At 35.7% G+C, this 16,143-nt stretch overlaps 1 protein-coding gene across 1 annotated transcript in view; it reads right to left on the bottom strand.

Moving 5' to 3' along the window:
* The window catches only part of ARFIP1 (ADP-ribosylation factor interacting protein 1), a 118,298-nt gene that overhangs the window by 53,229 nt on the left and 48,926 nt on the right, over positions 1-16,143 (bottom strand). The window contains exon 2 of the mRNA XM_012645264.1: positions 1,869-1,970. Coding sequence (XP_012500718.1) covers positions 1,869-1,961 — 93 coding nt within the window. The 5' untranslated portion in view covers positions 1,962-1,970. The remainder of the gene's footprint in view (positions 1-1,868; positions 1,971-16,143) is intronic.

The following is a 16,143-nucleotide window of genomic DNA, read 5'->3' as shown; positions in this document are numbered from 1 at the left end:
TCTTGAACTCCTGGCCTCAAATAACCGTCCTGTCTCAGCCTCCCAAAGTGCTAGGATTATGGGTGTGAGCCATCCCGCCTGGCCCATTTGTGTTTTTCACTGTGCATAAGCTATACCTCAAAAAAAAAGAACAAGAAAAAGAATAGCCTTAAGGTGGCAGACAACTTCCCCAACAATGAATGCAATACTTTGTATATATTGCATTTTTCTTAAATAAAGGTTCTTAGCTTTTATCAGATTGTCTTTTAGAATGTCAGCTCCCTCATGGCAGATATTTTTGTTCACGGTTATATCCCCAGTGCCTGGTACACAGCAGATACTCAATAAATATTTGCTGAATAAATTTGTAAAAGGAGCTGTTACCAAAAATAAGATGAAGAAATCATTAACTAAAATCTTGATATAATGAGTATCAAGGTGAATATAAACTAATAGACGTTTATAAAGTAATTGGTAGAGTCTAATGACGGTAACTTGAGTTTCCTTATTATGCAGGCATGTCTTAAAAAGCCTAAAACCTAAAGTGAAAATTTCTTTTGTGTGCTTAGAATGTAAGAGTCTCTTGCTTCTGAGTCACTCTATATTGGGCCACAGGTGCTCAGAAACCAAATTAAAGTACTTGCAATTAAAATAACAAACCTCAAGCTTGAAGACACATTCGTTCCTTTCAAAAGACAGTTGAGGCACAAAAATAAACAAACTTCAATAGGATTTTCTGACATCAATTAAACGGATCTATCTATAACAGTGGTTTTCAACCAAAGATGAATTTCTCCCCACCCCCAGGGACATTTAGCAATATCTAGACATTTTTGCTTATCACAACTGGAGGGTGCTACTGGCATCTAGTAGGAAGAGGCCAGGGATGTGCTAACCATTCTACAGTGCACAGGCGAACATCCCCCAATGAAGAATTATCTGGCCCAAAACATCAATCGTGCCAAGATTGAGAAATCCTGATTTAAAGGATCTTCTGTTAAACTAAAGGATTTTATTCTTAAGCATACGAAGAATCTGATTTAAACTATAAAATAATTCAAGTACATTTCAACCACTACTTTTTCAAAAACATGAAAACTATTTTTAAAGTTGTATACTTACATCAAATGTCATAAAAAGGGATGTTTAATGTAAATATCTCCAGAAAGAATAACCATCACTATCATTTCTAGGACTATATTAAACATATTACTTACCTCAATTAATATTAATTCTCATGAAAGTAAATAAGATTTTCATTATAGAGATTAGAAAACAAAAACCTGAAGAGATTAAATAAATACCTGCTCAAGGTTACACCACTAGACATGGCCTAGCTGCAATTTGAACCCAGATTATCTTCAAACCCATGGTATTCCCATTAAAATGCATTAAATTTAAATTTCAACCGAGAGGTAGATCAAAATTAAAAGCACCCCAAGTTTTACTTCCCACAGAGTCAAGTATGCCACTTTAGAAAGTGAATAGCGAAATCAGGAGCAGCTATTTAGGAATTATGCACTAAATGACATATAGAAAAGAGATTAGACAGTGCCAATTTTTAAAAGGATAATCTCTAGTTAAAATTTTTTCATATCACAAATAAAATTAAGTAGTTTTATAAAGTTATATGCCAAAATCATCGGACACACTCTTGTTCTGGTCAATTACTGAAAATAATACCAAAGCCTAACAGTTTGCTGGCCTGAAGCTTAATCTTGACAAATCGCTAAAATGACCTACCTAGTCTACCTATATAATAACATTAGATCACTGGCTGAAACCAATCTAAGAAAAAATTTCCATATTAAATTTTATCTATTACTTCATCTCAATATTTAAAGGCTTGTTACAATTTTTTGCATTAGGAGAAAGGAAAGCGTTCTTACCCTATTAAAGTTATGCTCATGAGAGTCATCAACTTCTCCATTACTAGTCACTGGAATTTCTGCTGCTGAATTTTTGGGAGATTCTTGATCCATGGTAGACTCCTGAAAAAAAAAGAAGAAACAAAAAAAGCCATAACTAATACCAAACCATAAAAGGCAACTATTCAAAAGACAATATTCATGTTTATAGCACTTACTATGCATCATTTTAAAACTGTTTATAATTGCGACCTACCTAATATTTATATAATAAACATAATACTAATATAATAAAAAATTGATCTGGTTGTTTTAACTGCACTCAACCTAAATTTCTTGATTAAAAACAAGTTATGTACTCGTTATAGGTACCAGGAGGCACTATCCTTGCCTCTTAAATAGTGTTATGATAAGTCACCACTTACAACTGGAAAAATATTACAGAAACCAAGCTTGGTTGTTAATTCAAGAACAGCTCTATTTTTCCAACTTGGGTACTGTGAAGACAAATAAGAGCACAAGAGCAAAGAGTAGAATTACGTTGGTAATAGATCATTAGCTTAAAAATCCACAAACTTTAGTTGACAAGTTTTATCAAAATAATTCTGTGTCTATTATATTTAATAGTACCAGAACTCAAGACTTCCTATAAAGCTACAGTGATCAAGACAATGTGGTATTGGTGAAAGAACAGATATATAGATCAATGGAAGCAAAGAGGGAGCCCAGAAATAGATTCACATTAATACAGTCAACTGGTCTTTGACAAAGAGCAAAGGCAATACAATGGAGAAAAGATATGTCTTTTCCACAATGGTCTGGAACACCTGGACATCCACATGCAAAAAATGAATCTAGACACAGACTTTACAACTTTCATAAAAATTAACTAAAAATAGAACTCATCATAGACCTAAATGTAAAAATACAAAATATAAAGTTCCTAGAAGAAAACAGGAGAAAATCTAGATGACCTTGGGTATGGTCATGATTTTTCAAATACAACAAAGGCATGATACATGAAAAAAAAAATTGATAAGCTGGACTTCATTAAAGTTAAAATTTTCTGCTTTGCACAAAACAATGTCAAAAGAATGAAAAGATAAGCCAAAGACTGAGAGAAAATATTTGCAAAGGACACATCTGATAAAGGACTGTCATCCAAAATATACAAAGAACTCTTAATACTCAACAATAAAAAACCAAATAACCCAATTAAAAAATGGGCAAAAGACCTGACCGGATATTTCGTCAAAGACAATATACATATATCAAGTAAGCATATGAAAAGAGGTTCAACATCATATGTCACCAGGAAATTGCAAATTAAAACAATAACAAGGTACCATTATACACATATTAAAATGGTTTTTTTTTTTTTTTTGCATTAAAAGAAAGAAAGAGAAGACAAGGATGTGGAACAACAGGGACACTCACTCATTGCTGGTGGGAATGCAACATGGTACAGCCACTTTGAAAGATGGTTTGGCAGTTTCTTACAAAATTAAACATACTCTTACCATATAATCCAGCAATTGCTCATTTGGTATGTACCCAAATGAACTGAAAACCTACCCACAGAAAAATCTGCACACAGATATTTATAGGAGCTTTATTTATAATTGCCCAAATTTGGAAGAAACCAGTATGTCCTTCAGTAGGTGAATGGATAAACTGTGGTACATCCACAAATAGAATATTATTCAGCACTAAATATAAAAGAGCCATCAAACCATGAAAAGACATGGTGGAAATTTAAATGCATATTACTAAATGAAAGAATCCAATGTGTTCATATTTGTGCTGTTTTAGATAGGATGTTCAGGGAAAACCTCAGAAGAGGTATCATGTTTTTGCGAGACCTGAATAAAGTAGGGGAGTGAGTCATAAAGATGCGTGGGGATACAGTATTACAGGTAGAGGGAATAATAAGTACAAATACCAGGAGATGGGAACATGCTCAGCTTTTTAAGGGGTGACAAGAAGGCCATGTGGCTCGAGGAGAGAGAGCAAGAGGATAAAATAGTAGGAAATGGCAGAGAAGCACCCGGTGGAAATAACATGTGTGGCTTTAGAGACCATCATAAGAATCTGGATCTTATTCTGAGGGAGATGAGAAGCCACCTGAGAGTCTTGAACAATGGAGTGAAACAATGTGACTTATGTTTAAAAAGGATTATTCTTTTGCTACTCTGTTGGATTAAATAATAATCAAGCAAAAGCAGAAGCAAGGAGAACAATTAGGAGACTTCTAGAATAATCTAGGCAAGAGACAATAGTGATTTGGAGTAGAGTGACAGGGGCTCAGGACATAAGAAGTGGTCAGATTCCAACTATATTCTGAAGGTAAAGCCAACAGGAATTCCTTACAGATAGATGTGAGATGTGAAAAAACAGGAGTTCAAGGACAACTCTCAAGTTTTGGCCTGAATAGCCAGGAAGATGTAATTGCCATTAATAGATCAGGGGAAGACTGAAGGAGAAGCACAATGTAGGGGAATACCAAGAATTTAGTTTAGGACATATTAAGGTTTACAGCCTATTATACAATCAAGTGGAGGAGGCAATGCACAGGTTATTGGATATAGGAGCTTGAACTCCAGAGAAAAGCTTGAGGTCAAGAATAATTTAAAAGACATCAGAATATAGATGGCATTTAAATCTCTTTGACTGGAGGAGATCACCTAGAACAGCAGTCAACAAACTCCTAAGCTCTTTGGGCCATAAGGTCTCTGTTGTAACTATTCAACTTTGCTGTTGAGTAGCCACAGATAATATGTAAATGAATGAGCATGGATTTGGCCTGATCTCTGCCCTAGAAAGTCAGTATAGATTAAAAAAAAAAAAAGAAGGGTATGAAGACTGTGCTCTAGGATATCCCAATATCTGAGACATGAGGAAATGAAGAGGAACTAGCAAAGGCATCTTATAAGGAATGGTATGGATAAGAGGAGAACTGATACAGGAGACTTCTGAGAACAGGCAGAAAGCACATAGGTTTCTGCTTCTGAGACTGACAGACTAAGGCCCTACTGATCCTCCCCACCTCTGCACAGAAAACTATAAAACTTGAACACAATTTAAAAAGCAATCACCTCAAGGTGCTAGAAAGTATATAAAAGCAGAAACTCTGGTGAGGAGTGCATGCTCACTTGGAGGAGGGAGACAGAGAGCTACGCAAGTTAAGTTTCTGTCACCTTGGCTTTTAGCTGAGAACTAAGTGCTATCGATGCTATGCACTTAGCAGCAGCCAGGGCACCCAGAGGGAAAGTTGCAGTCTTTTTAAGCTGGGAAAAAGTTTAAGTTGAGAAAAAATGACAGGAATAGGGAATGGTGAAAAGGAAAGCTCCAGAAAGGGGATCTCAGACTGTGTCTACCCACATCTTCAACTCCTAAATGTACTCGGGCAGAAGAGGCTCAAAGAGCTCACCTAAAGACAAAAGATCCGAATTAGGATTAGAGCTGCCATAATGGAAACAGTTTGAAATGTAAGCCCAGCCAAGAAAATTACCTGCTAAAACAAAGTAAACAATACTCACTGGAGAAAAATAACAGAATTTAGATTCTCCACACCTCAATGTTCAGAATATAATCCAAAATTGCTAGATATACAATGAAGCAAGAAAATAAAAACATTCCCAAGGAAAAGATAATCAATCTATTATAAAATTACTCTGAGATGAACCAGATGTTGGAACAGACAAGGATTTTAAAGAAGCTATTATAACTGGTCCCAAGTAAAACATTTATTTTCAATGAATGAAAATCTTGGCAAAAATAGAAAATCTCAGTACAGAAATAAAAATAATAAAAATGAACCAAATGGAAATTCTAGAACTGAAAAGTATAATTTAAAAAAATAATCACTGGTTAGACTTAACCAAATGGAGATGGAAAGAGTAAGTGAACCTAAACTAAATCAAAATAAATTGTCCAAGGTGAAGAACAGAGAGAAACGAATATGGTAGAAAAAGGGCTTTAGAGACCTGTTAGACGATAGTAAATGGTCCAACATATGTGTAATTGAGATACCAGAAGGAGAGGTGAGAGAAAATGGTACAGAGAAAGTACTGAAGATTTAATGGCCAAAAATTTCCCAAATTTGATGAAAGACAAAAATTTGCAGATACAAGATGCTCAATGAACACAATACAGAATAAACACAAAGAAATCCATGCCCAGGCACATCAAAGGCCTCTTGAGAGGCAATGGAATATATCATTCATACATGCCAATGATTCTCAACCCTCTGAGATACAGTTTGGATATTTGGCCTCTCCAAATCTCATGTTGAAATTTGATCACCAGTGTTAGATGTGGGAGGTGTTTGGGTAATGGGGTGGATCCCTCATGAATGGTTTGGTGCCCTTCCTGAGATAATGAGTGGGTTCTTACTTTATTTGTTCATGCAAGAACTGGTTGTTTAAAAGACCATGGGCTCTCTCTTGCTCCGTCTCTCACCATGTGACACATCTGCCACTCTTCACCTTTCACCTTTACTGGAAGCTCCCTAGAGCCCTCACCAGAAGCAGAAGCTGGTGGCATGCTCCTTGTATAGTCTGCAGAACCATGAGCCAAATAAACCTCTTTTCTTTATAAATTATCCAGTCTCAGGTATTCCGTTATGGCAACACAAAAACAGACTAACACATTTTGCTCTTAGAACTATCTGTGAAGCTTTTTACCTCTCTACAGAGATCATGATTTTAATGATGGGCTCCAGTAAATTCCTATACAAATAGCCAGGTGATTCTCATGTGCAGCCAGATGAGAACCAATGCTACAAGCACGTCCTAGACAAGAGAAGAAGGTTAACACAGCAAAATCAGCTATACAAATATCCATTGTGTTTGTATAAAAACACAAGAATGCCTACTATTATTTAAGGCCCTGTGTTACATGCTATACCTTCAGCCAAACCTTTGCCACTTTAAAAAACAAATAGAAAACCTTAGTATGGGGAAATATCTACAAAGTCATTCAGTTCAACTTGTCATGCAGATTAAAAGTACAAATAAGATACCATATATACCCATTAGAATGGCCAAAATTAGAAGGACTGACAAAACCAAGCAGTACCAAGTATGTGGAGCTACTAGACTTATATACTGCTGTGCAAGTAAAACTTGGTAATATCACTTTGGAAAAACTATTTTGCAGTACTATTAAATATATGCCTATAACCCAGCAATTCCACTCCTAGGAAATATACCCAAGAAAAATTAATGCATATGCCTATCAAAAGATAAGTATAAGAATATTCATAGCAGCTTTATTCAAAATTGCCAAAAACTGGAAACAATCCTAATGTCCATCAAATAAATAGTGGTAGAGTCACACAATGGAATACCATACAGCAATAAAACAAAATTGCTACATCAAAAAACATGGATATGCTGAACATTCACAGATATATGTTCAGCAAATGAAGCCAGAACCAAAGAATACATATCGTACAATTCAACTAAAAAAGAAAACAAGTGATGAAAATAGTAGGCAGAAGAGTGGTTATCTTGGGGATGCGTAGTACTGAGTCATGACCTTGGAGTAGACCAACATTTCTCTGATAAGACAGAAAAGGTAAAAACAATAAAGAAAAAACTGATAACCTGTACTTCATCAAAATTAAAACTTCTTTTCAAAAGACACTATTAAAAAATGAAAAGGCAAGAAAATTATTTGCAATATCTATATCTGATAAATGACTGATACTCAAAATATATAAATAACTCTTGCAATTCAATAAGAAAATACAAATCAAAATTGGCCAAAATTTTGACACTTCACAAAATACATGAATAGCAAATAAGTACATGAAAAGATGCTCAATATCACTAGTTATCAAGGAAATGCAAATTAAAACCACAATAAGATACCACAATATATCTACCACAATGGCTCAAGTAAAAAAGACTGATAATGCCAAATGTTAATGAAGGGCAACCAGAACGTGCCTACATTGCTGGAGGAAATGTAAAAAAATACTTCATTTTGGAGAACTCTTTAGCAATTTCTTATAGAAGTAAATATACACTTGACCTTCTGACTTTGCCACACTACACCTAAGCATTTACCAAAGAGAAATTAAAACAAATGTCCTTACTTGTATATGTGTATTCATAGCAGCTTTACTCCTAAGAGCTTAAAACTAGAAAAAAAGTCCATGGTTAATGAGTAAATAAATTATGGTATACCCATACAATAAAATATTCCTCAGCAATAAAAAGGAATGAACTTCTGACGCATGCAACAACTCTTAATTTCAAAAAAAGCCAGACACAAAAGAATATACCATATGATTCCATTTATACAAAATTCTAGAACATTCAGAACTAATCTGTTATGGCACATCAGTGGTTACCTGTGAAAGAGGTGGTATAGGGGAGAACCGATTGCAAAGGAGCACAAGAAATTTTAGGGTGATGGAAATATCTGTATTTTGATTGTGATTATGGCTTCCCAAGTTTATATTAATACATTTGTCAAAACCCATTGGACTATATATCTAAAATGAGTGCATTTATATTATATGTAAATTTTACCTCAATAAACTGTTGGTTTATTTTGAAAAAAAGGTAAAATTCCATTTTATTATCTCTAATAGCGGAGGGCCTATTTTTCCTGCAAGCCCAATATCCACAGAGCAACCACACTAGTCTGGTGGGGGAAGATGTGTGACCCTGATCACAGTGCCCAACTACAAGGACTGACTTGCAGCTCCAAAACCCAGCACCAAAAGAAGTTTGTCATTTTCCAAAATACACCTCGCCCACAAAAAATAAATTACACCAATACTCTTTCACTATAAAAATGACTGCATAGTTCTAAGTATCATTTACAAACATATATTCCTTATTTGATCCAGAGTCCTGAAAATCACAGTACTGCCTCTAGGAGAATATCTAAAGAATAGTGAGTATCTAAAGAATGGCAGAGCATAAAATGTAATCATGAAGAAAAAAAAATCCCTCTGTTCCTCATCTTTTATTTTTTAAAACAGCATAACCGGTTTGCCAAGTCCGAGGACAGCAAGTATTACATACATCTCATTCTTTTTGGCTGCCCAACCCCATCCCCAACCAAAGCTGGGGAAAGCCTCTACATTGTGAGGCTTGGGGAAAGGCAGAGCCTGCCTTGTATTATATAAAAGCTCAAAATACCTGATAAACAAGTGCATATCTGGAGCCAGATTGCTTGGGTTCAATTCAGGGCTCCTCCATTTACTAGCTGTGAATCTCAGGCAAGTTCCTAAAATTCTCTTTCCTCATCTGTAAAATGATTGCAGCACCTGTCTCATAGCATTGTTGTGGCATCAAATAAAATATACATGAAGTTCTTAGAAAGTGCCTGGCATATAATAAGTGCTATATATATTAATATTATTATTTGCTTCCCAAGCTGTACCAAATCAAAAGCACTTGCTCCAGACTTAGAAACTAGTGCTAAAAAAAGGATATCAAGGAACTCACCTGGGGGCAACAATAACTGCAACAAGATCAAATTCCTGGGTCAGCTGTGGCCATAGCACTAGTGGCAGCATCCAATCAGTCACCAAAACTAGGAGTACTGGCAGTGCAAGCTGCTACATATGGTGCTAAGCAATCTGGCACCCTCACTGGACCACAGCTGAACCACAATTTGGATCAATATTCATAGACGTGCAGCCCGGAACCTGGTTTTCCAACCCTCCTGAAAATTCTCTATGCTACTTCATATCCACTTAGTAAACCCCTTTTCTGAGTAAATGAGCTGGAGCTGGTTTCATAACTGCTTGCGACACAAGACCTTGATATCAGACTTACAATCAGTAAGTACATAAGTGGAAAATAGTCTTCTGATGTTTTTATGAATGGCTTTGAGTATCAAGTAATTAACTCTGAAATGGTCTAACAAGTTTTCAGAATGTCAGAGTGCTATGAAACTTGTTCGATAGCTTCATGGTTTTCTATTCTAATACCAACAGTAATCACTAAAAAGTTGGCCTTTATTGAATGTTTACTACATGCCAGGCACTGTGCTAAGCACATTACAGAAATTATTTCATTTACCCCTCACAACTGCCCCGTGAGATAAATATGATTTTCCCAATTTTAACAGACGAGGAGACTGAGGTCAAGAAAGGTTAAGGAATTTAACTAAATAATGCATCCTCTTGCCTATGAAGCCCTACAATAGTAAGAGCTAACACTTAATGAGTACTTACTATGAGTCAGGCACTGTTCTATGTATTTTTCACATATTAACTAATTTAATTCCACTTGCTTTATGTGCATTATCTCATTTAACCTCACAACTCTGGGACCTAGGTACCATTATTATTCCCACTTCAAAGGTAAGAAAACAGAAAGATTAGGAACTGGTGATTCAAACCTGGCAAACTGGTTTGAGTTTTTAACTTCCACATTATGTGGCCTCTCCAAAAGTGACTGAAAAGTATCAACAGGCCCTTCCAACCAATATATATACATTCGGACATTTATATGAATCAAACTCACTGCTTTCTTGATGTTGACAAATTGTACTGTTGTTTCTTCTACTTCCAAACCATCCTCCACAGTTAAAGAGTGGCACCTGTCTTAATTTACTGTCTGTTCACTTCTAACAACTCAAGATTGAAGCATCATCTCCATTTATATCATTAGGGCTTTCTGCTAATACCAGAGCCCTTACAGACAGCTACATACAGGAACTGCCTCCTCCTAGCACTTGGCAGTTGCAGAATTAAACTAGGACACCCAGGAATTAGGAGTTCCAGGATAACAAGCCTGTTGTTGAAAATGGCATCAACTACCAGAAAATATGCATGTGCTACCATTGATCCTGATAGCTCAGTGGTTCTCAAACATGGGAGGTGGGGTGTGGATTTTGACCCTGCCCCCCCAACATTTAGCAATGTCTGGTTGTTACAGCTGGGGACGGTGTGCTACTGGCATTTTGAAGGTAGAGGCCAGGGATGATGCAAAACATTCTACAATGCTGTACAGATAATCCCCCACAATACAAAATTATCCAGCCAAATATGTCAGTCATGTCAAGTTGAGAAACTCTGTAAAATAGCCTGATGCTTTAAATTGCTTCTTAGACTAGCTGGCCCCATGGGTCTTAATACTTACTCAAAATGTCATAAATACAACCGATTTCAGCTGCATTGGGGGAGAATAGCTCCCCCCTGCCTTCTTTTGGTGGACCAAATAGCATTGCAACAAACTTTCTCAGCACTATAACAGTGATAACATGGCTCATAAAACTGCTTACGAGCCTATTTCTATTTCTCTAGCTGCCTATCTATTTCTCTAGCTGTTTCTCATACCATACTCTCCCCCACTCTCTTTATACTGGCCAATTTGGCCGGGCGTGGTGGCTCACACACCTGTAATCCCAGCACTCTGGGAGGCCAAGGCGGGTGGATTGTTTGAGCTCAGGAGTTCGAGACCAGCCTGAGCAAGAGCGAGACCCCCGTCTCTACTAAAAATAGAAAGAAATTAATCGGACAACTAAAAATACATAGAAAAAATTAGTTGGGCATGGTGGCGCATGCCTGTAGTCCCAGCTACTCGGGAGGCTGAGGCAGTAGGATCGCTTGAGCCCAGGAGTTTGAGGTTGCTGTGAGCTAGGCTGACGCCACGGCACTCACTCTAGCCAGGGCAACAGAGTGAGACTCTATCTCTAAAAAAAAAAAAAGCTATACTGGCCAATTTGGACAGTAGACAAATCTTCACTAACTTCATCTTTATCCTCAGGATATACACCAACTTTTCTCCCTGACAATTCAACTCCTAGTCTAAAGCCGTGTCTGTAGCTGCCCAAGACGTAGGGCTAAAAGAAAAAAGTTCACAGAATCTTTTTCTTGTGCTACTGATGTTTTTCAAATCCTGAAAATATACCTTGACATTAATATAACAAAAGACTTTACATTTGACAGTTTAGCATTTATAGGTGAATACCATATAGAAAATACAAGAGGCATCATTAACAAATGCTCATCCAAAGACTAAAAGACATCTTAATAATGCAAAAGAAAGGCATACTAGAAATAAGTTTCTTGCTATTATCAATACACTAAATTATTCATAGTGAAACTTCATTTCTAAAATGCTTAGAAACAATGTGGAAACTTTCTAGACAGGATCTAAAGGAACTTGTCTTAGCCTTACATCTTCTAAAAGACACACATTTAACATTGTTCTTTAATACAGTTCACTAGTGAGCAAGCAAAAACAAAGCGGTATAATAACAAGCTTAAAGTTTTTCCAGCTGTTTCTTAAATCTACTATTTTTTTTAAAGTTATTTGAAAATGCAATAAAGAGTACTGTGAAATATTTCCAATGCTCTGGTCATTGACTGTATATGTTCAGTAGGTATTTTGTCCTGCTATCAATTCTTCTAACTTAAAGGATTAAATTCTTAATTTCAGTCAATTCTAGACAAAGCAGTGAAGAAAGTAAACAGTAAAAGACGAAAAGAAAGAAGAGAAGCCAATTCAACCTTAACTGTTCTAGTTATGGCTTCAGACAATGAAGGTCGCAGTGCTTTGTAGACTATGCATGTCAACAGAGACCATATTTTGTTCCAATACGAAAAAGCACAAATGCCTTCGGTGTCAGATGAAATTATTCAGATTTTTGCCTATAAGAAAAGAAAGCACTTATATTAAAATGTATAATTCAAATAGTCTTTGAAATTTCCTTCTGTATTAGTAATAATATCACCTTTAAAAAGTGTTAATGTGTTTATTACAAAGTGTTAATTCAACATGGTTCAGAGTATTAGGTGAATAAGCCTACTGCATGAAGTTGCAGGAGAACTAATCAAGGTATTAGAGACATGGAATTAGAGTCCAGCTCTGCCATTTTTTGAACTCCTGACCTCAAGCAATCCTCCCACCTCGGCCTCCCACAGTGCTATGATTACAGGCATGAGCCACCGCGCCTCATTTTTATACTTTATAGAAGTCACTTTACTTCTGTAACTTTCAATTTCCTTATTTATAAAATGGAATTATTAAACTCACCTTTAAACAGCTATTGTGAGAACCAATTGTAGAACTACTATATAATATGAAAACATCATATAAACATGTTATAATTATAGCATATTGATTTCAGCTCAAGACCAACAGAACAGATACTGCGGTAGTTCCAACAACATTAGTATTTACCAGTATAGCTACTCTTCATAACTTTGTTGCTATGAGTATCCTAACTACACTTTTCTAAAACAGACCATGATCAAAACAGAGTTTAACAATGACTATAAATGTTAATTGTTTGTAGCCTTGGTTTTTTTCTTTATTCTATCAATCTTGGCAACTTCATGCTTTAATAGGAAGATGATTCTCAAACCTATTATCATAAATGGATGAAGCAAATTGGTAAAATCCAGATAATTACTAAACCCAGATAATGAATATATGGGAATTCGTTTACTATTTTGTCCTTTTTTGCATATGCTGTAAATTTTTCTTAAGCAACTGTTTAAAATATCAGTATAAACTCCAAACTTGTCTTATATTTTCAGCTACCTGCTACCTAAATACTGCATTTCAAATCTGATATTTCTCATTTTCTGCCCGTCGTTCTCATTTCTGTTAAGGCAATGTTACCTGCTACCTATCTCTTGAACCTCATTCCTCCCACTGTTTCCTCACTGACACTCAGTTCCAGCCACAGAGTCCTCTCCATTGTTTCTCAAACACACCAGTCTTATTTTCACTCTTGCTGTTTCCTCTGTCTGGAAGGTTTTCACACCCAGATTTCATAAGCCTCTCTCCCTAATCTCATTCAGGTTTCTGCTCAAAAGTCATCTCCTCAGAAGAGCCTTCCTTGGCCAACCTATGTAAATTAGCACTCGTCATCAATCTTCAGTCCCCATCATGCTTTACAGCAGTAAATACTATTTTACATTACATTATAAAATAACATGCATGTATCTAGCATGTCTGTCTCCCTCCCCAATATGTCTACAACTCTTTAACTTGACACCCCAAATCCTTCCATGATCTGAATCATCTTCTTTCCACCAATTATGTTTCTTCAGATATCCTATGAAAGCAAACTTAATTACTTATTCTTCCCTATATGTTTCTGAATTCCCTTTCTCTATGCCTTTACTCAAGCAGTGATCATAAGCACTCATGTGCTCAAATTCTACCTATGCTATGTTATAAAACTCAGTATAAATGCTACCTTCACTGATATTCCTGGCTGATATGCCTCTGAACTGCCACAATGCTTGATCTGTATTACTATAAAGGCATTATTATTTTGCATTTATTTTAATTTCCTCTATTAATGAATAGGTACCTTGAATGCAGGATCTGTACTCAATTTACTTTTTAGACCTCTGAGTTACACAAAAGAATGCAAATATTTGTATATTTTTCTCGAATATTAGAAATTGGTATATGTTCTAGTGTTGTAATAGTGAAGGGCAGAAAGAAGAATTCAGACTATGATCTCAAAATAAACAAATATTTAGCACAACTTCTTTGCATACTTGCTTTTATTGTCATTGTTATTAAAAATGTATCGTATTTGCTTGTTTCCCAAATTTCTTGCTTCAACTTTTACATAATTTTTTTCTATTTAGTTTCTTAAATTTATTCATCTTTTCCACTTTCATTTAGGCTCAAATCACAGCTCTGCTCCTTAACAGCTATGTTAACCCTTCCAAGTTTCAGTTGCCTAATCTATAAAATGGAGACAAGACCTTAACAGGGTTATTGGAGCATTAAATGATATTACATATGCAAAACCTAATAAGATGCCTGGCACCTCATAGGCCCTCAACGAATGCTGCATATTTAGGCTACTGTTTCTTCTTATAAACAAAACTGACCCATAAAATTTTAAAAATCAGGTTTAAATTAGTAGAATATCAATAAATGAGGAGTTTTAAAGTTACAAAATATTCTTAAATACTACTTTGGTTAACTGTAAACTCATAATGCTTTTAAAATGGGGCATAAATTCATTTTATATTCAAGCACCTGGTCTCTTTTTTTTTTAATTATAATATTCCCTATGGATGCTACATATTTGAGTGTGGCTAAAAACACAGGGAATGCCTAACATGGATTTTCATGTTAATTTACATACAAATTTGAACAATCAATTATTTGGCAGTGGTTTCCTTCAGATCACTGTCATCCAGGCTTAACTCTCTACTGAGCAGAAAATTTCTAGTTTAGCATCTACGAGAGTGACATTTACATAGACAAAACTCACACTGGTAAACCACTAATGGAATATTATCACTTATTATTATGAATCCCATCATAGGCTGGGCTGTCAATCTTTCCTGTAGCACATATGCATCAAACTTCCCCTAATCATCTCTCAACAGTATAGATTCAGAGATCTAATCATAAACAAAATGAGTCCATGAACTAAGTACAGTGAACATAATTCTCTAGTTTCTTAGGACTATATATATATAACTACAACACTGCTTTGCCAAATGGTAAACAGCCAAGCTATCTTAAATCACAAAGAATCCTGACTTCTCCATAAATAACACATATTTTGCCAACCAGAACTCATCTTTGATTTTTGGATTAAAAGAAAATAATCCAGCTCTAAATCCTACATTAAAGCTTACCATACAGGTTCACAGTATCTTGGCTTAATTGAATGGCCTAGCACTGTGCCACATAAACAGGTAGCAAATTGGTAGAGAAAAACTGCAACTGGAGTCAGAAGACCCCATGTTGTGTTCCAGCCTTACCAATTTCTCTACATCAGTCACCATCTCACTGAAAGTTAAATTTGTTCAACTCAAAAATGGGAAAAATAGTTGTTTTACTTACCTAATTGAATTATACTGAATTATTCTAAAGATCAAGATAATATGAAAGTACTACTCTGTAAATCTTGAAGCACTATAAATACAAGCAGTATTACCAGTATTAGGCATTCAAAAAACATCTATTGACTTGAAGTCAATGCAAAATTAACTGCTTAATCTCTTTCTCTTTATTCTAATGAATTGAAACAGTGGTTATTAGGTGGCATATGTCAGAATCACCTGTAGAACTTTCAAAAAGAAAAAAATACACATGGCCCAGTTGTTGCTCCATAAATTAATATAAATATATTGGAGACAGAAACATCTCAGGAGTTTTGCAGAGCTTTGCCCTGAAGGAATATGTGAACATGTTGGTTTGCATATCGAAAGCTGTTTCAGGTGGCTCACGCCTGTAATCCTAGCACTCTGGGAGGCCGAGGTGGGCGGATTGTTTGAGCTCAGGAGTTCGAAACCAGCCTGGGCAAGAGCGAGACTCCGTCTCTACTAAAA

The sequence above is a fragment of the Propithecus coquereli genome, unplaced genomic scaffold, assembly GCF_000956105.1.
Source record: "Propithecus coquereli isolate 6110/MARCELLA unplaced genomic scaffold, Pcoq_1.0 Scaffold228, whole genome shotgun sequence".
NCBI lineage: Eukaryota > Metazoa > Chordata > Mammalia > Primates > Indriidae > Propithecus > Propithecus coquereli.
The sequence above is the reverse complement of the archived record's forward strand: the minus strand, read 5'-3'. Positions and strand labels throughout refer to the sequence as shown.